General features: G+C 42.8%; 3 protein-coding genes and 1 long non-coding RNA gene across 4 annotated transcripts; 3 read left to right on the forward strand and 1 right to left on the reverse strand.

The window, feature by feature from the left end:
- Positions 1-1532: 1532 nt before the first annotated feature.
- On the forward strand, positions 1533-2938 carry LOC137936759 (LOB domain-containing protein 41-like). The gene is made up of 2 exons (XM_068781625.1): positions 1533-1895; positions 2026-2938. The coding sequence occupies exons 1-2, from the start codon at positions 1706-1708 to the stop codon at positions 2703-2705; spliced, it is 870 nt and encodes a 289-aa protein (XP_068637726.1). The 5' UTR covers positions 1533-1705; the 3' UTR covers positions 2706-2938.
- A 4613-nt stretch (positions 2939-7551) lies between these two features.
- Positions 7552-8443, forward strand: LOC137937693 (uncharacterized). The gene is made up of 2 exons (XR_011109636.1): positions 7552-8014; positions 8123-8443. It is a non-coding gene; the product is annotated as an uncharacterized lncRNA (long non-coding RNA).
- Positions 8444-14499: 6056 nt separating this feature from the next.
- On the reverse strand, positions 14500-14808 carry LOC137937496 (protein NIM1-INTERACTING 1-like). The gene has a single exon (XM_068782553.1). It carries the CDS (start codon positions 14806-14808, stop codon positions 14500-14502), a length of 309 nt encoding a protein of 102 aa, XP_068638654.1.
- Positions 14809-18949: 4141 nt separating this feature from the next.
- LOC137937497 (protein NEGATIVE REGULATOR OF RESISTANCE-like) lies at positions 18950-19354 on the forward strand. The gene has a single exon (XM_068782554.1). It carries the CDS (start codon positions 18950-18952, stop codon positions 19352-19354), a length of 405 nt encoding a protein of 134 aa, XP_068638655.1.
- Positions 19355-20497: the final 1143 nt, after the last annotated feature.

Raw genomic sequence — 20497 nt, forward strand, 5'->3', positions numbered from 1 at the left:
TAGGGAGAAGTGACGGATTCATCCAAAGGCTCCAACAATATATCAGAGGCCCCACCAAAACTTCGCACCAACCACTCGCCACGTTTCAACCCATGTCCGTATCACATGGGAAGGTGGCGTTTTCCCAGACGCTTCCCTACAAACGGCAGCTTCGCAATTCCATCTCCTGGGCTCGTCACCGAACCACAACTGATTCGGTTGTCCCGCTCACCAATTTCGTGGCGCTATCCTCGTTCGGGCGAGATGGCCTAAATACCCTCCTCAGTCCACACGGAGAAGGAGTACAATTGCGGGTATACCTGTCCGAAAAATATAAAAAAGCATGGAAAGCGAAAGTCAATGACCTCAAATAAATACGAACCCAACCCCGTCCCAGGTCGCAGTCGCCCAAATTCCCTCATCGGAGATTGTCACGAGAAATTATAAAAAGAAAAAAGAAAAAAAGGCGGTCCCAATACGGCGAACGGGGCCGGGGGAAGCTAGAGATTAAAAAAAAAATAATAAATACTTTAAAGGGTGGGTTGGTTTAGAAAGGGAAAGTCCTTAGAGATAAGCATTAGAGAGCAAAACCGCTAACCGAGTCTCGTCGGGCGCCCACAGTCGAGCAACAAAACTGGAAACGGGGTAGGGCGGTTTTCTACGGACGGAGGAAAAGTGGTATTGTACGAATTCCAGAAAACCGGGAGTGCTTTCCAGGATATGTGGCGATCCGCCCGCAGTCTGAGACGTGAACGTGGTTGACACGCGCCTCTTTCCCAGCTTTCACGGTTTTGGACCCACTTGCATGCGCCTCTCGACGGTATCTGCTTTACCACTTTGACCTTTATGCCCCCTTCGTTTCCCACTTGCATGACCACTTTGCCCTCCGTCACCCTAAGGATTCTCTCCCGCTTGGAAAGGGGCACCACCGGGAGGCATCTTTACGTTTTTTTCCCGTCACCGCTCTTAAATATAACGTTTCCTAAGAAAGTGTTACACTAGAGGTACATCCAACAATCAAGTAAGTGGATTCACAAGTGATGAGCTTTGAATTGAACGCATCCAGGTCATGGATAATGATTCTGCTTCGGTGAGAAAAGGTCATAGACTCATAATGAATTGAAAACTACGTAGGGGGACTAAAGTCTGATATGACTAGCGAACCGGGACTAAATGACACCTACCATTCATGATCGGCGAGACAGATATCTAGGATTCATTCAGCAGGAAGAGATGTCACAAAGGATTTGGGTGACGGCCCATCCAATGTGGTCGGAAGGGTTCTCTCTGTAAGAGAGAAAGGAGACAAGAATTTTTGTAGGAGGTTAAAAGGGTAATTTAGCAAGCGATTTGGGCAAAGTAAAGAGAGACGAGGTTCTCTGGGAAGGGGCAAATAGGGTGGTGGGCAGCAGCCCAAGGCTTTCCGAAATGATAAAACCGGGTTTCCAACTCTACCGCTACATTGGAAACCACTGGCCAACTTACAAACCCGCGGCTTTCTCTCTTCTTCGCTTCTTACTACTTAAATGTACCCACCTTCTCCTATTCGCTGTTCGTCACTCACAAGTCTCTACAAAATACAGCCGCCCCTTCTTTTCGCCACTCCACTCTACTCCTTTTTATCTCCTCTCCTTTGTTTCCCTTCCCTTCCCTTCCCTTCCCTTCCCTCGTAGCGTGCGATAGACTCGGAGAAGTCATCGAAGCGCCACTCTTCGGGCTTCCCACCATGCGGATGAGTTGCAACGGATGCCGAGTCCTTCGCAAAGGATGCAGCGAAAACTGCAGCATCAGACCTTGCTTGCAATGGATCAAGAATCCTGAATCTCAAGCCAACGCCACCGTCTTCCTCGCCAAATTCTACGGTCGCGCTGGACTGATGAACCTTATCAATGCCGGTCCAGAACATCTCCGTCCAGGTAATTTGCATGCTTTGCTCGTGTTTGATTGTCCTGGTCTCTGGTTCTACTTTTTGTCTCTGTTCGAATCTACCGATTCGTAATTGGTTGATTGATTTATTCATTCACTGACAAGGAGTTCGGTTTTCAGCAATTTTCAGGTCTCTCCTGTACGAGGCTTGCGGGAGGATCGTAAATCCCATTTACGGTTCCGTCGGGCTGCTCTGGTCCGGCAGCTGGCAACTCTGCCAGTCTGCGGTTGAGGCCGTTCTCAAAGGCGCGCCGATCATGCAAATACCCTCCGAGGCGGCTGTTGCCCCCACGCCTCCGCTCAAAGCCTACGACATAAGGCATGTTTCCAAGGAAAACAACCCCGCGGGGCAGGAACTGCACAAAGTCAAGACGCGCAACCGGTTCAAGAGATCGCCGGCTAAGCCCAAGACCAAGCTCGACTCGGCAGCCGAAGCAGAGAACCCCGAGTCTGCGGCCGTCTGCAACCTGAGGTGGCGCCGGTGCTACCCGAACGGCGGCTTTGAGCGAGCCGCTAGCCACGACTCGTCGCTGAGCCAGCAGTCCGAACCTAATGGTGAGAGCAGGGAAACTGACAGCATGTTCTCGGTGGAGACTGTGGAGGCATCGTTGGTGAGCCGGCTAGCGGATCCGGCGGTGGGCGAGGATGGCGAGGTGGAGCTGGAGCTGACCCTCGGTTTCGAAGCTCAGCACGGGAGTCGCGCCCATCCCTCCTACCCTGCAAGAAGTGATGATGAGAAGATGAACGGCCCAGTCGTCGAATCATGCAAGGTGGAGCTGGGACTTGATTTACCGGCGTAATTTTGGCGTCCTTCAAGCGAGAAAGCAGTTTTGGCGGTGCGCGGGATTCGTTTTCTAGCCATCACAATAAGCTCGTTTCTGTTTTTTCTTCTTTTTGTCTTTTTGCTTCCTTGTATAAATCAGATATTATATAAATATATAGCGAATAGAAGAAAGATGCTACAGATTCACACCAATACTCTTTCTCCACATTGTTATTATATAAATCATGTTAACGTTATTCACCTGTCCAATTGAGCGAGTTTTGACCTCAGAAATGGCAAATTTGTCCCAGGGGGAGTGTAATGTTCCCAGTTGGAATGAATGCACAGAATCTGTGTACAGTAAGAATGGGTGAGCCCCTCTAGGATCCCGATATGATTGGCCTCTTTAACTTTTCATCGGGGACCACTGATGATTGTTTCATCGTCTTCATCTCTGTACTGTGGTGTGACCATCTTTTCCCCATTTTACTGGGTCTAGGCACCAATTCGCAAATCTAATTCCGTCAGGTCCATTTGTTTATTTCTTTTAATTAGCACTTGGAGTTTTCTTCTAGACTCTCATCATACAAATCCTGAATTGATATTCTTCCTTCCAACTTGAGGTCCCGAATTGGATTAATACGAGAGGGCTATTATAAAAACTGAAGGGACGGATGGATATGGCTGTCACTTTAATAATTGAGAGCTTTGCATCACTCGCTTAGTTTATTCCGGAAAAAAATGAATTGATTAGACATTTGAAGTCTGCGAGTGGGGATTGTTAGCAATCAGTCGATCAAAGTCGCTCCCCACGATCACCGTCGGCGGGCACCCATCGGCTTCTTTTAATGTCTTCTAGATAAGCCTTCTTTTTGTTTAGGGTTTTGTATTTATTTTCTTGTGCAATTAACAGCCTAATTATACTGCGGAGTTTAAACTCTCAGCTAACATTTCATGTAGGCTGTAGTTGCACTTTCGAGAGCAGAAGACACACATCTTTTGAATAACAAATCATACTCTTAAGCATGAACATGGGTACGTGATCACGTACCGAGTCTCTCTCCGTCCCATGTGCTGTTAAAGCCACATGCTCTAAGGGAACTTGGGTAGACAACGGAGTGAAACTTCATGGAAATCGGTCAAAGGAGAGGTTTCTTTAAGTAATTTTAAATAGTTTTTTTTAAGTACGAGAAAACCGGGGAAAGAAAGGGGGGATCGGTCGTTTAAACAACCAGTAGTTTCTATGCGAGTCACGGTCAGTTTATTGAAGTAGATGCCACATAGACAAATGGAGCCGTCCCACGAAATAACGATCAGTTTTGGCACGTTCTGGTAGCTTCTTCTTTCCATGCTTTATCCCTTTCCGTCTTTTGTTCCCTTCGTCTGCTTCGTTTAACAAACACCACCAACAGCTTGGAAGCATTCGCACGCATTTATCTTCTTTGGAGTGGGTTGATTAATTTAAGCCATCTTCCTTCCTCTTCCGGTCAGAGGGTTTTGTCATCTGCAAACATTTCACTTTCAGGCCTAAAATTTGGCAACATGTAGACCCCTTAGAAAATTCAAGAAACCGGACGATTGACGACGGCGACAAATATGGAAATATCTACTGGAGTGAACGGAATCTCTGCGTTTGATAGAATTTTCAATAAAAAAACACCCATTGATGAGGCTCTCTGCTGTCAGCCAGACGCAACCCCACTAGGGAGTTCATTTTTTTTTTTTTTTTTTCGTTTCGAGATGAACAAGATAAAGACGATGGGTACTCATTTATCAATGCCGAGATGATATCATTAACGGATTAAAAATTGCAAAAGGTCGATGACTTTTCAACTACCAGGGTCTTAGACTCTGATTAGATCCCCTCTCCCGAAGATTCAGTCTAAATCTGAAGTTTGAGAGAGAAGAGAGAGGTTGAAAAATGGTGTACCACAGATCCACAGTCACATATTCTTCTTGTTCGTTTTTTAAGTGATTAAAGAAATGTTAAGATTCTAATCTAAATACTAGTAGTGTCTACTATCAGTTTAAATAATAGTCCATTTGCTCTTTTTTGTCGGCAATGAGTGTGTCACATGAATTACCATTTTAATAAGGTCAGAAAGGTCAGAGTTTGAGTGGGTAAACACGAATCTGTTTCTGGTTCGGGACGTCCAGCAGCCCATCAAATACCAAATGGCTAATTTGTTCATTCAAGCCTTGATCACACAACTCAGCCCATTTTTTTAGTACAAATTTGTGTTTCACCTGACGGTAGACCTTTTCAGGTTCCACAGCCACAAGTGGATCGCCGAGGTATATTTCCCAAGAATTAGGAATGGTACTCTCGCCATTGTATCATCCTAGAGTAAAGCATCTAGTTCTATCTTGATTCTGGTAATGTCTCTCTGTCTTGTGAGTTTAATTATAGTCCAGGATGGATTCAATTTCTTCGTCTCTGAGTTGTTTCAATCCCAGAGTGGGCTCTCACTTGTTACTGGAGAGTTTACAGGTTCTTTCCAATGCTTTCCCTCGTATATATAAATTTTTCCCATCTAATAAATCCAAAAAATATTTATTCATTTTTCTAGGGGCGACGCTTCTTACCAAAAACTCAAAAAGGTTTCGTAATCGGAATCGATCTCTAGTGGGTTGGATGACAACAGTACCAGAGTTTGATCCTGTGGGATTTCAAAGCTTTAAACCAGCTACAACATGCACTTCGAAAAGCAAGGTACTGATTCTTGTATTTTTTTCACAGAATTGCCTACTCATGTCGAAAATAAGAATGCATGTTTCACTTGACTTTCCAGGTAAATAATTCCTAGGGCAAAGTATCTTTTTGCAAACGAAGGTGAGACGTCTAGCACGTCAGGTCACTTTGAATATTTGTCACATATCAGAACATCCAAAGCTGGAGGCGGAAGGGTCATGTCCATGGCTTTCCGTCTCTGCAATCCCAGTAGGAGACCCGTGGATATTCGATGCATTTTCTTAGTCGGTACTTCCCGAACTCCCAAGTCAGGTTTTTCCATATGAAGTCGATTCTCCTTGCGTGCATGATTCGAAAAACTCCTCTCATAAAAAGTTTTTGCTTCTTCTTCTACGACCGGCCCCTTTCCGTGACTGAAAGGTAGATGAGGCATTCCCAATGTAAGATAGGCTTCGGGGTTTTGTAAAGACTGGAGAAAAAGGGTTGTCCAGAGCCCGGACTGATCAACATGTCTTGCAATCCATTTTTTAAAAAAGCCAATGATGTACCTCTCACTTTCACCCCCCAGGGACTCGTTTGTTTTCATCGATTTGCATACTTTTTCTCCCTAGAACAAAAAATAAATAAATAAATAAAAACTCGTTCATGTTTGAAAGGGGTTCAGAGAGATTAGGAACAGAAAAAGAACAATTACAGTCTGAGAGATTTGAGCGATTTGATTTGTTTGTTGTCCAGATGAACAGAAAGAGTGAAGGAGGACGATCAGCGTATCAGAGTACATTTACCTCTTCACCATTTGTGTCGCTTCACTGCACGCTCACCCAAAGCGTAAGAACAAAACTACAGGATAACTGGATTGAACCCTCTTCGCCAGCAAAGCAACGAATGCTACGGACAAAGAAATTAAGCGAAAACAGTGCAAAAGCCGAGAAGATCGAAAAGGTTGGTCTATATTGTCTCTCTGGGTCGTCCCCATGGACAGTTCCAAAACCAACTTTTTCCGCATCGGGGACGAAAACTGAGAAGCCCCTTATAGGAAAAGCTGAAACGGAAGTAAAAGAAAAAAAAAAAAAAAACAAGAACCAGCTTCCAAACAACGCTGCCAATGTATATGATTAGTATTCGTATGTTCTCGATGTTCGATAACGATGTTGGTCCCTGTCTCTCTAACCCTTCTGCCCTCCGTCCTTCCCCAAAACTACCGCCATGCCACCAGTTTCCATTATTGGTATCCCCGCCGAAGATCCAAGCAAGCTCGACAGGAATAGGACTCTGGGCAGCTGACCGAGTTGGGTGAGTTACAAGCACCCGGAAGCCACATCTCATTCTCATAAAAGCCGGCGATGAAATGAAACGGCAGGTTGATGAATGTTGAAAAGGATATATATTTTCAATTACATTTTAAAATTTTATAAATTAATTAATTATTAATTATTACAATTATATTATTTTTAAAAAATAAAAAATAAAAATAAACCCAATAGAGATCCACAAGTTTCCCTCCTCCATCTTTTGTAGGGGGGGCACTTTTCAAACTTTTCATAGTCCCCTACATCCACAAAAGAAAGGGTAGGCTAACTCTCCCCTTTATTATTGCCATTTGAAGGGAGTAAAGCTTTGGGAGTAGGGGAGGATGACCCTTCCCTTTCTTTCTAGAAGGGGTTTTTCCTTTTTTATAAAATATATATTATTCGGATAAGATTATCTATAAATATTATATTTTTATTAGAAAATCTAATAATATATAATTTTACCTCGTTAGCTTTGAATTATAAAGATATAATCATATTATGATATCTACATCTTCATATTTAAGGCATTATATTTGAAAATGATTTTTTTTTAAATATTAAAATATTATATTTTAAAAAGAGTATGTACTAAGTACGTAAGCCGATGTACGTCGTTGGAGGAAACAACGCGGACAGGTAGCTGCAGTCTAGTCTGCAAATCAAGTATCGACACGATGGTTTTAAGTTATCGCCCTACTTAGAGATAAATGGGACCCACGTGTGCAATACTACAGGCAGGTGTTAGGACTACATTATTTCGATGCACCCTCAGAGTCCAAACTCCGGGTCCTCTCGTGGCATAATGGTTATTTATAGGGGAAACGGTGGGGAAACGTTCATTCACCTCTTCTCTAAGACAGCCAGGCTGCTGCGTTTGTCTGTCATCACGTGGAGGTACTTGGTCATCACTCTCTCTCTCTCTCCCTCTCTCTGCTTATTATGTGCAGAAACTCAAATTCTACCCCAGTTGCAGGCCCTCTCGCTGTCTATAGAAGATCAACGAGAACCCACTTCTTCTTCTCCCAGTCTAATCTTCAATCGCCACGAAAACAGTATCAGTGCATCATGTTTGTCGGAGAAAGGCTTATTTCCCGGTTATGTAGTTAGAATCGATTCCTTCTCGGCAATGCAGTCGGCCGGCCACAGGCGTATCTTTCTGTCTCTCCTTCTTCTCTCTGTGACCCTTATCGTGCACATCTCCTTCTCTCACAGCAGCACAGCTATGGCAGCTCGGTTACTTTCGACAAAGGAATGGGTGAAGGAGTTCACGACGACAACGGTGACTTTCAATTCGAGTGGAAATGGAGATTTTGATGAGAGCAAACGTAGAGTCCCGAGCTGCCCCGATCCTCTCCACAACCGGTAATCTCTTCCGAACGTTCGTTTCCCTAAATACCCACGTTTTTCCGTCACTCAACAGGTATTTGATCGCCCCGTTTTGAGGAGGACGCTTTTCTTGTTTTGATTCAGTGGGAAAACCGGGGGTATTTTGGTTTTTGGGCCTTCTGTGAATGAACGGCTCCAACGGACGAGCATGTGTACAGTAGACAATCTTGGCGGACTTTGTATTGCTAGAATCTTTGTAATCTGTAGTGGTCATTACGAGCAAATTGAGTTTCAGGGAGAAGAAGCAGGAAAGAAAAGAGAAGAAGAGGAGAAAGAAATGTAATTTTACTTAGATTCTTGTCTGTTTCGATACAAAGCCTGTCTTCGCCTATACAGAATTTTTTTTACTCTTGTGCATGTCGAGTACAAACGAAAAAAATAATAGCTACAGAAGGTTTGTTTCTACGGTAAATACTTGAGCTTTTTTGGTTTTTTCTTTCTTATCATCTACTGTTGGTTGAGTCTGATCCACGGCACTCTGCTTTGTGGGTATTACGGTACGAGAGAGATACTTGATGTGACTTAGTTTCGGATTGCAGAGATCTGTTTTCAGATTTTTTTATATTTTTTGGTGTGAATGCTCGCCGGCTCTCTGAGGGAACTGAGAAGGTTTACGATAGCGAATTACAAATTACAGCATACTGGCAGCAGGCCGCTGGCCCTGTTAACTCTGGAATGTTTTTTTTTTTTTATGTATGGGACGTTTCAATCTTTAATTATTTGTCTTTCATCCTACCATTATTAGCAGATGATTTTTTTCTGTCATTTTATATCATTAAGATCTTCGTTAGGGTCACACTGGGAAATATCTATTTGGACTCCACGTATGATCAACTGTTAACATCTAAGTAAAGCAACTGTTACATTGTCTTCTGAATCTTCTGAACTACATGAATATCTGCTGCTAGTCTGCTACAGAAACAAACTCCTTCCATTTTCCTCTGCTCTGCTAGCAGCTACTGCTAGTTAAATCTGTGGGCGCAGATGATAAGAGAAGCTCCGGTACCTCAGCCTACGACGACTACAACGTGCCCACATAATCTAGCTTGCTTTTAATCTACAGGGTTTCATTGTCAGCTCCGGTGGAAAGGAAAATATACGATGGCTGGCACACTTTGGTTTTACTCTTATATTTTAAAAGGTTTAAACGAGCAAATTGTCCAACCGAAACAAAAAATGTTCCTCGGAATCGGGTTTGAGACGAAGAGAAAGCTAATGGATTGGACTTAATCATCCGCGTTTTGTGGGTTCAAAGTCGGAAATCGTCGGCTTCGGATTTGTAAGCATCTAATAGTCTAAATCCGCACTTAGTTTTGTCGACCAAATCTAGTAAGAATCGTCGAGCCCCTTTGAAAGTCTCTGCGTCCGAAACTGATCGAGAATCTGAGCTCCATGGATAAGAGGTCGTACGGCGCTGGCCGGGCAGCCGAGATGTACGTTAACGTTCCCATGTTCTTCGTCGCTGAACATGGCGTACCTCATAATTACCTATAGAAAAGAATTGTTTAAAAACAGCTTCGTTTCCGTTGTCCACACCTGGGCCGGATTGTCGGTGACTCTGGCATTTACCTGGAAATCTTTACAAGATCTGTTCGTTCCTCTGACGGGGGTGGTCAAGCCAGGTTTTGACCAAACAGTGGTCAAACGCAGCACAAGCACTGAGTGGCATGAACGCGTAATTTCTGAACAAAAGAGGGGGTGTCTCGTCATGGCGAGCGTTCCCGTTTGCGACTTACGAGTCTCGTTTTCTGGTCACTGAGTTTGAAGTTTGAGAGAGACGAAAAGGGTAGCAGATACCAAAGTAGGAAGTGCCACGTCGGATGCGGCGGAAAAGGTTAAAACGGAGATTTGTCGTGTTGTGATTTGGACGGGGAACCAATTTGACCTTCATTCTCACTTCTTCCTTCGAAACTCTTTCACGCTGCTCGAAGCCTCCTCTTCTTCATGTGACCATCTCTTTCCTATGATTACCGTTAACCGATACAGGAAATTCTCCGCTAACTATATATTCATCATTATTTACACATCATAACGACGCACTTAAGCAGAGAATCAGGAAAGAAGCAGAAAATCGATCACCCAGGAGAGGATCCCAACTCGGTTGCTGATCAAGAGTCTGGTTCGATCTCTTACATCGCTCTTTTGGATCAAGCTGCTTTCTGTGGCGAGATTCCAAGGTGCCCACCAGACATTAACCCCGTGTGTTTGGCTTGCCTTGATATGATTTAAGTAATCCTTTCAGTCTCCCTCTAGCATATTTGATCTCTCAACAAGAACTGGGTATAAGATTTAACCAGTACGGAGAAGAAAACTGCACAGCTAGCATATTAATATCCTAATGTGCCAAGGGATGAGTTAGAGAAGGCAGATAAGAGACAAATAAACAGAAAAAAAAAAAGCCAAGATCCGTCAGTAAAAAAGAGTAAGCGATGCCCCTAATGAACTATACCCAATCATTGATCCCTTGTCAGTAGAAACCGGTTAATTTTTGGTAACTATATAACACAAGTGCAGAAAGCAGTAAAGGAATCAGAACAGTTTTTAAGTTTTTCAATGGAGCTCTTCTCATGTCGCTCCTATCGGTGGTAGATTATATATTCTCAAGCATGAGAGCGCGTAGGATTTCACCGTGACAGAGCAATGAACCATCAGGAGAACACCGTTGGGGCTGGCACTGATCGCCTTCCACCCAAACAAGCTGGACAGCAGCAGGTGCTGGTCGGCTTCCAGTGAATAAGGAAGTTGCTCGATAAATCTAATCAACTCGAGGGACGTAAAGATCGTGTCGCTTCACCAAGAGGGGTCTGATGAACGTTACTAATCTGGACTAGTTTACATATAAATGGTATGGAACTTTAATTTTGAGTGGAAGAGTTGTTCGAGCCAAAATCTGCAAGACGTGAAGACTGGTCCTCACACGGAAATAGCAAAATTCAAAAGCGAGAGGAAGGAAGCTGGAAAAGACACTTTCACTGATTCTCTGTTTTTTCGTGGGTTTTGGAAGCTGAAAGGCTGGAAGGCTGGAACCCGGACCCTACGCCATTGCATAATAAGGCAATGGGTCAGTAAGCAATTGAAAGGGTTCCCTTCTCTTCTTCATACTCCCTTCTATGCCTGACAACCCAAAGAAGAGGGAATCTACCATTTCTCAGGCTTCTAGCTTTATTTTCACTGAGCCAAAAAAATCAGTCTTTCTTCATTTTCTTTAAATTTAATAAGTGAATAATTATATTTTATGCTTCAGCTAATTTCTGTCTGACGTTTTTTTTAAAGTAGGCCGACAGCTTCAACAAGTAATCATATCTTACAGGGAATGGAACTAACAAAAAAAATTAACTAAATTGACTAGTTTTTATTAGTTAACTCTAATATTTATCGCGTAAAAATAATAAGACGCCCTATGAGCTAGCGTCACAAGATCCACATGTATCGTTGAAATTGGGAGTAGCCCATGGGTGAGGTCACTATGGCCCAAAATCAAACGATTCCTCTTTAGGCATCGCAAACGGCTCAAAGGAACCGCCAACAACTATTTTATCATCACACACTTGAATTCGTTGGAGCTATTATTGAAATAATGGTGGAGGTGGGTCCATCAAAGCATCCAATTTGTTTTATAGTTGATCTACTTGACCTTTTGACCTCTGCTCTGGGTATCCTTCCCCCTGAACTTTCTCTTTAAATCTGTATTTGGTACAGAGTTTTGTACCCGTATGTAGGGGTGGCATTCAGCTGAGCCAAACTGAATCGACATATCTTCAAGTTTAACTTATCTGAATACTTCAAACTTGAGCTCAGTCTAGAGCCTAAAATTGGAATCGAGTTCGAGGCAAAAAAATTTAATCGAGTTTGAGCATGTGTTTGAGTTGGGATCTAACTCCAACTTACATTTAAAACTCTAATATATATATATATATATCGATCATTTTAAGGTTTGAGGTAAATAAAAGTAACTATGAACTAACTAATGAGAGAATTAACAAGATCAATTAGAGTAAATGGTTTGCTAACGAGTTGCTTGAGGTGGAAACTTTTCTACACCTGGAATTTCTTCTTTCCGTCAGTGTTCGCGACGTCAATTTGACAGGCTCGTTACTGTTTACCAGGATGCTGTTTCACTGAGTCGTACAAATACACCGCCTCAAACTCGGAAGGAAATATTGAAGAGGATAAGGGTTCACAGACCTTTTTTCGTCTTATTAGAATCTCATCATGAACTTCCAATAATTGAGAGAATTTCGCCTCCTGTTGTTCCGAATGGCCTTGTCTACACCGAATAATGAGGAACAGTCACCATACCGAATCTTATTGCTGTTACGTATCAGTCATCTTTTGGCATTCTAATCAATATGGATTCAAAATAAACTGTTTTTAAGCGGTGGCGTCTTTGTAAATAGAGTAAATACGAAATAGTCATGAGCACAAGTAACCAAACCAGCCACATTCCAATTTGTTAGTGTGTAGTTATACATAATTGGCGGTAAAAATTCGGTGCTCTACTTGAAAATTGGAATTAACGCTAAAACGATGGCAAGGATAGGAGCAGCATAGCGGTGAAAGGGCCCCATATGAGAAGTGGAATAGGGGTCCGGCGTTCCTGAATGAAGCAGGTTTTTCTCATAATTATTGCGTCTGAGTGACAATGTTAAATGATTGAATCCTCTTTACGTATTGAAGAAGGGAGAGACATGGATTGCATGTTGAACTTGAAGTAGACAGGGTACCCCATCTCATCTGATCAGATCTTTCAAAAGATTCTCAATAATTCTTACCCAAAAATTAAGAGAACAGCTCTGGTTAAACAAATCTCTTCATCTCAACTCCGGTTCCATGAACCTGACATTAAATTTATCCCAACAAACCTGTGGCGAAACAATTGTAAGAACTGTTTAAACAGATTTCAACTTTCTCCACGACGACAATTTGTGTTAGGACCGATTAAAAATACGCCCAGAGCAAAAAGAATCGAAGAACAGAGGATTCCTCCATGTCGCTGTTCAGAATTCAGATGAGAACTGTTTGTTCAACAAATGACCGCCACTTCATTCACCGGCGACGAAATTTCAAAAAAAGAAAGTGTAGATGTTCATGTCTTTAGAATAATTTGTAACTAAAATAGTCCTTTCAGTTCAGTAGAGTGGTGCTACTGTACTTTTTCCGGTAAGGCCATTGATTACATGCGAATTATCTGGGCACTGCTCTTGTGCTCTATTTCTCTATTACGATTGAAGATCGATTAGTATACCAGATTTCGTATACTTCTTTCGTAAGAACCAATTCAAACAGGAAATGAAAATTTTATTTTAGTTTTGAAGATGAAGGATTTACATTTAAAGAGAGAGTGAGGTCCAAGCTGGGTATTTCCTGTTTCGCTTCCTCTTCCTTGTCTGAGGTCCCGGTAGGATCAAGGACGACCACGGCGTCTGGGGTTGCAATCTCTTCCTTGTATCGTTCTGATTGGAAGGAAGGAGAGCAAATCGTTTTCTCTTCCGAATGGAAGGAAGGACTAATGTCAATCGGCTTCTCTTCCTTCAATCGCTTCATCTGTTTGAAGTCGCCTGAGTCGTCTCTGCAAAGATGTTTAGCAGCTCGAACACGTCTAAGCAACGCGTAGAACTCCTCCATTTTTTCTTCGTCTGTGAGTCCATCTTCCGCATCCTCAGGTGGGGCAGGAGGAACTGCAGTTTTAGACTTCTTCGAGCTATCTTCTTCCATGAAGACGGCCGATCAGAGCCGATTGCGCTGTCTCTTTCTGATCTTCTTGAGCAAAAATAGCTAAAATAAATAAGAGGAGGGCGACGAGTTACTCCACCCGCAGTGTCAAATTAAGGTGTCAATGCAGCTGATTAACTAATGACGTCAAACCTTATACGTCATGTGTGCTCACGTAATCACAAGGAACGAAGTTGAGAGTGTGGTGACTGCCGTCCAGAAAATCTATTCTGTAGTCGACACAACAACCCCTAACCTAACTTGGACGACAGCAGTTGGTAAACGAAAATTTTAACTCCATCAGAGGGAAAAGAAAATTTGATTAGAATTGCAATTTCTGGATGGCAATTTCCATTTAACGGCTCAATAGCGTAAAACTCAAAGATCGTTTTGGGGAATCGACGGCTTGGTAAGCATCGGTAATGACTAATGAGTCTAATAATTCAATCGTCAGATTGAAAAAAAAAAATATATAGCGTATGAGGAAATTAGCTTATGTTTCCTTCTTAATGACTACCCCGTTGGGGATTGGGGTGCCCAGTACTAGCGAATCGGTCCTTCCTATGATATCAATCCAAACGAACGCCATCGCCATGCATGCAGGAGGGCTTTCGTCTCAGTTCGACAAGATTTAATAGCAGGTCGATCATTCATTCATCTTCTTTGTTTTACAGTGATAACTGAAAAGATAAAAGGAAGAGACTAGGAAGGAAAAAAGAAATCGGTGATAGGGTATCTATAAATTTGGGTTACAGGGAGAGGTTAAGGTCTAAACTCTGATCTTTTTCTATCTTTTGGATCTTCTTCGAGGGACTCCAAAAAATCACGGGGTTTTTTAGGTCGATCTCCTGTGTGAAGTCCTCCAATTCGAAGGAAGGCACCCAAGGAGATTTCCCTTCAGTCAGTTTCTTCTTTTTGCATTCGCTGGACTCGTCGGCTCTCAGACGATCTTTGGCAGCTCTGATACGCCTCAGCAGCGCGTAGAACCGATCCATCTTTTCCTCTTCGTCTGCTTCGTCTTCGTGCCGCGCAGGCCTCTTTGAGCTCTCTCTCTTCATGACGTCAAAGATACGCAAAAATGGCGCAATACACGGATGCGACTTTGCAGCAGGTTGAGAGAGAATTCCGGACGGGAAAGTTCAATTGCAGAAGTCTGATATATATACCGAACTTGGCCAAGAAAAATTCTAGGACGAAACTGCCGTGTGATGATGTCACGTAAATGGTGTCACTCTTCCGGTGAATACCCTTCACGCGGGCTGCGGCAGCGGTAGGACCAAGTAGTACTTGAAAGTTAAAAACAACAAGCGCAGCATTTGTGGTCAAGTGGGAGGAATGGGGCTTGACGTTCGGATTGAACTACAAACCTGGTCCAGTGCCACCGTGAAAGGTACGTAATCAACAAATTACAAAATTCAAGCTGAGGGTTTGTAATTTTTACAACCTTTCGCGGTGAATGATGCAGCTGCATCATTTTGACTAAACGGCCAAGGTTTGGCGCATGGGAGGGTACGTAAGTCATTTTAACATATGCTTTCAATGCCGTCAAATAAGTGACGTAAAGGCCTAGCGTCTGGACTGACACAAGCTGGTGACCTCATACAAGATTCCTGAGTGGTTTATCAGTTTGCCTTAGGCGTCACGCCTGTCTCTGTCTCGCTGTCGAACAGAAATACAGGAAAACGTGAAACTCGAGGTTCGTCTCGGGAGATTTTTTATTTCTTTAATTCGGCCTAGTAAGTCGTCGACGCACAATTTTCTCCACAAACAAGTTATCGTCTTTTATTTTTACCTCGAAAATTGAATCCATTTCCAAAATGAAGCTCGTCTTTAAGTCGGCTCTACGTACATGTATTTGAGCTGGGTCAGAGTCAGAGGTGGCCTTGTCACTCTTATATTCCTGTGATTACCCCTAATCACCTTAAGTTTTGCCTTAAACTTGAGGCACCCAACCCGGATTTTACCAAATCGAGTCAAATCCCGCACAACGCCCTGTTTCAAACAAACTTAAAGAGAACAAATGGAAGCGGCAGATAGAACTTCCTTTACTCTCTGAGTTTATTGTCCAATTAGCGAGAGTGATCTTCAGGCTGATGCTGTGCATTAAGAACAATCGAGCTGAAGCATTCAGATTTACCATATCATTCAAGAACAAAGTTCAATTGGCAGATCAATTTAATGAACCATTTAAATGTTTCATTACAGCGATATTTTTGCAAGATACTCGTATCGAAACAAAGTTCCTCGCATTTTTTTTCTAATTAACGCGTGGCAACACAAGTTCTGAGAGTATTTCTATCAAATTCCAAAGATGTTTCTAATAGAACCAGTGTAAATTGTTATAAATAAATAGGAAATGAATTCATACGGAATCACCTTTACCGAAATGCAAAGCTGAACTTTCAAAAGTTCAATTTTAATGAAACCATAGTGGAGCTGCGACAATCCTTCCTATTCTCCCATGTGAGCACTTCGATAGCATTTGTTCAAGGAAAATGAAACAACTCTTTGTGGCGAAATGGTGTGCTGTGCCCTTCCAGTGTGCAGCGATTATCGGACCAGCAAGCCGCTCTGTTCAATCCTATAAAGTCCCTATGATCACTCTCTGTCCATTCCAATGAAAGGCCACTAATCACCTACCATGTCTGCTCCACTTTGATCCAGTAGTTCAACAACTATTGATTCGAAAGAGTAGACGTCACCGGTCGTTTTTCATGTCAGTGTCTGTGGTTACACGCTGGTCATTGGGTTAGATTTCACCCTGGTCAAGATGAAGCGAAAAAAACAAACCAAAAAATAGTCTTTCTAAATGCATCTCTCTTTTTCACATGGTCTGTTCTTTGATTATCTTCATCCGTTTGATTCGATGGTATGTACGACGGATGAACAACTCTAAACTCGTTCGCCCAAGGCTCCTTAGATTAAGATGACTGAGTAATGGGTCCTAAATTAATTCCCAGTTCCTACTCATCACTCATGTCATCCAATGACACAGACGCCCCCTATCGATGTTAAAAGTTAGGTGCAGTGCATCTTCTTTTGGTTAGATAACAGTTAGAAAATGGAAACTGAGGAACTGGTTTTCTTTTACTGGTTGTCGCCTCCTCGTTTCGTAGATAACATCTGTGTTTTTGTATGCAGCGCACCTGTCTACAGCTACAACAACCTAAAACTGAAATACGTCCGAAGGAGCGAAACAAGTTGCTAAAGGCTCAACACGCGATCTCACGAGACATGTCACCGGCGAACCCATGTTTACTCTTTTGTCTTGGAGCTAAACCATTTGCAACGTCGTCATGAGTCATTTCTCCGGCAAACAACACGACGGTTCGCCGGTGACTATTCGACATGATTTTATGTGGTGATCATCCAGATTGGTAGCCACCAGTAAATATTTCGGGTCAAGCAACAGGGTTTCTAAAGATGAGGCAGACTAAGAAAGGCACTAGCACTTCTTCTCCGAGGCGGGAGACGTTCGGCCATCGTTTCCAACAACAAAAAATAGAAAAGGAATAACAGTACTAGTAGCTTTTGTTTCGACGTGTCAGTGGCGCCTTGGCAAACCCCTCACCTCCTTCAGAGAAACACCCAGGAATTTGCGACGTAAGTTGCAATGACAGTGAGACAATTACTTACGTTAATGGCCAAGAATATTATCTACTCAAGACTACAAAAGAGGTAGCTAAGTTCTTTATAATAATGGACGGGTAAGACGGGAAGATCAATCTCCGTTAATTCTAGCTAGTCAAAAGCTGAAAAAGTGTCTGCCATGGATGTTGGAACACACGACTGCTGCAGCTTCTGGTTTAAACCCAATGTGAAGAAGGAAATCGAACAGAAGTTCTTGGATCAGAGAATACTTCGACAGGAGGGGTCCATGAAAAGAAAGTGTTTGGTGAAATTTGCGGTCGGCCATTGAGTCGGTGCCAATATGTGAGACTTTCGGTAGTCTTGGAGTCGTTGTCTACGGGAAGAATCGAATCGACCCTCGTATAACACATGGAAGCCAATACCTAGTGAGAAATTCAATAATTTCGCTGCAATTACTCTCCTCTCGCCTGTAGAGAAAAAGTAGATTCCAATTTGGTCAGCAACTTTGACCTTTTGAAGCTTCGTGATCCATGGTTGTTCGTCTTTGATCGGCGAACGTGCTTTTTCAGAGGAAATTGGGAGGTCCCCCTCCTAAGAAAGTATGGTCCGCTCCACTAAGACGGAGACCTCGGCGTTTTGGTCATCTTAAATTAAGCTAATTTTTAATGCATTGATCGGTTACATCAAATGAGTATTATTTTTAAATATTTAGTCAATTTATAGATTTTATATTTAATGAATTTATAATTCATACATCAAAGATGTTGTATTTATGATTCATATATATTTTAGGATGAAAATACTTTAATTTTTAATTTTTAATTATATCCTGACACAGGATAATAACAGTAAATAATAAAAAGTAAAAGCGAAAAGAAAACTGTCTGGTGCGACAGTGGACAGATCAGAGTTAAGTGGCTTTTTTCTGTGGGTTTTGTGATGAATGGCTTTTTGAAATTATTAGATCTGTCTGTTTCATTTTTATCAAATATCTGGCTGAAAACGTATTTCTATGGGTGAAATTGAACCCACTAGTCTCTCTGACTGGATCAAGCGTGGTTACAGATTATACGAGAGATCCTTCAAGGGCACTTGCAGCCCTCAGATTTGAGATGGTACTCACACGTTTAAAGAAAAGGTGTTTAGGTTACCGTGCGTGTCCACGACGCACATCCGCTGGCATGGCCGGTCGAGTCTTCTTTCTTTTTCCTTTATGGGCCAAATAGACTCGCATATTAATTATGAAGGCACTCACATTTTCCATTATATAGATTGACCAACCTTGGTCACCCTTTTTCTTTGTCTGAATAGACTGGAACCAACGTCGAAGCAGTGGTGGGCCCATCGATGGAATGACGTCATCATCCTTGCGTCATAACCCGGAATCAGGGGACGAGTGTGACGCGCGGCTTGCTGGCGTAACCCGCCCCTAGCCCAACCTAAGCCGATTTTAATAGACGACGCCAAAGGAAAGAGGAGCTCACTCGACGCAGAGACAAAGCTGATGGGTTTTAAGGCTTAGAAAGGACGCAGGGGTTTTACCATCTATGAGGGTGTAGAGGCGGAGGGGGATCGGAATTATCTTTTGGCGCTCTTAGATTAAGTGACATGGAGACGGAAAGTCGGAAACGGCCTGCGAAAGGTGAGGAGGACGGGCGGAAAGCGAGGGTCCGCATCGACGGAGGCGGGACGGCTACGGACGCCGAGGTGGAGGAGTTCTTCGCGATTCTGCGGCGAATACACGCCGCTGCCAGGTATTTTGGAAAAGGAAAGACGACCCGCGCAGGGGTGAGTCACAAGGGAGTTACGGATGCCAAGTGGAGGCCGACGTTCGAGTGGGAGGATTTTGAGGGTGGTATGGGTTTAAGATCCCAGGAAGGCAGCGTCCTTTCTGATGCAGCCCGAAAAGCTGTGGGTTTGGAGAGCGATGGTGAGGCAAGAGCGAAGAAGACTCGGCTTTTGGGATCACTCGACTTGAACACGGAGCCCGAACCGGAGACTCAGCCGAGTTGACTCCGTTCTGACTTCAATGCGCGTCTCCGTGTTCGCCCTTCGCAGTCGACACTCTTTCGCTCATTAAGTGTCCTGCTCTTTTGTTTCTATTGTTTCCTTCAATATATTTCTTCATCCTGTAGTATGATCTATGGTCTGTAATCGGTATCCCTTTGTCCATCAAAGGGGAAATGTAGTAAAACCCAGTCTGGTTCGGTATGCAAAGCGTAGATACTAACGATGTGCACTTATATGGATCTTATTCCTTGGTCTTTTTCGTCTTTGCATGTGGCCATTGTGATGAAAAACCGAAGAAGTTTCGGATCTCTTTCATTAACGTGCACTAAATGCGACCAACCAAACTTGTATTTGTTTTTAGATGTTCCTTTCTTCTTCTGTTTTTTTGCATATTTCAACTTTTATTAAATCTGAAACCTCCCTGCAATCAAAGTGCGGCACAGATCTGCAGGGAGTGACTGAACTACTGAGCCAAGCGGGCCCTGCACCTTATGTTTGTACTGGAGGAATTGCAGCGGACGGGTTGAAGTGCACACAGGGACGACCATTCTCCTTTTATTCACCAAGTGTTACAATTTCCCAGTAACCATAATTTATTTATTTCTGTAACATGGAATGTTGACCCACCTGCAGACGTTTCAGGCCTCAGCCGTTCCCTCTCGTGTCTATTGTTTTTTATTGATCTGACTTAACTTTTATTTGATTTTTACTTGATGACTTCATTTGGAGGACTTTAGGGTTGGAGTTTCTTGTTCTCGATGAACCAGATTAATAGAATGGTTAAACTTTTAAATTTTTAACTGCAGAAGATATTTTCTTAAAAGTTACCTCACAAGTTCTAACCATTCAAACAAATTTTAATGTATCGATCACAATAGTTTAAGTGGACCATTAATAATTAATAACAATTTGATTCGTAATCAGCCAACCATTTAAAAAATGTCGAAATCATCTTTAAATATATACATATATTAACCGAGTTGGTAAGTTCACAAAAAACAACAACATGATCCCACCGACACTAAATGAGTGCAGCCAAAACGACACAAAGCTCGAGAATGTGTCACAACAAACAGACATGCCGCAAACATTGGGCATTCCTAAAATTATTCAGGAACTTTGTCTCGCTAAACCCAAAAGAATCCA

Source organism: Aristolochia californica, unplaced genomic scaffold, assembly GCF_029961685.1.
Source record: "Aristolochia californica isolate CCGP_79_NKW_82.1479 unplaced genomic scaffold, dmAriCali1.0.hap1 SCAF_7, whole genome shotgun sequence".
Taxonomy (NCBI): domain Eukaryota; kingdom Viridiplantae; phylum Streptophyta; class Magnoliopsida; order Piperales; family Aristolochiaceae; genus Aristolochia; species Aristolochia californica.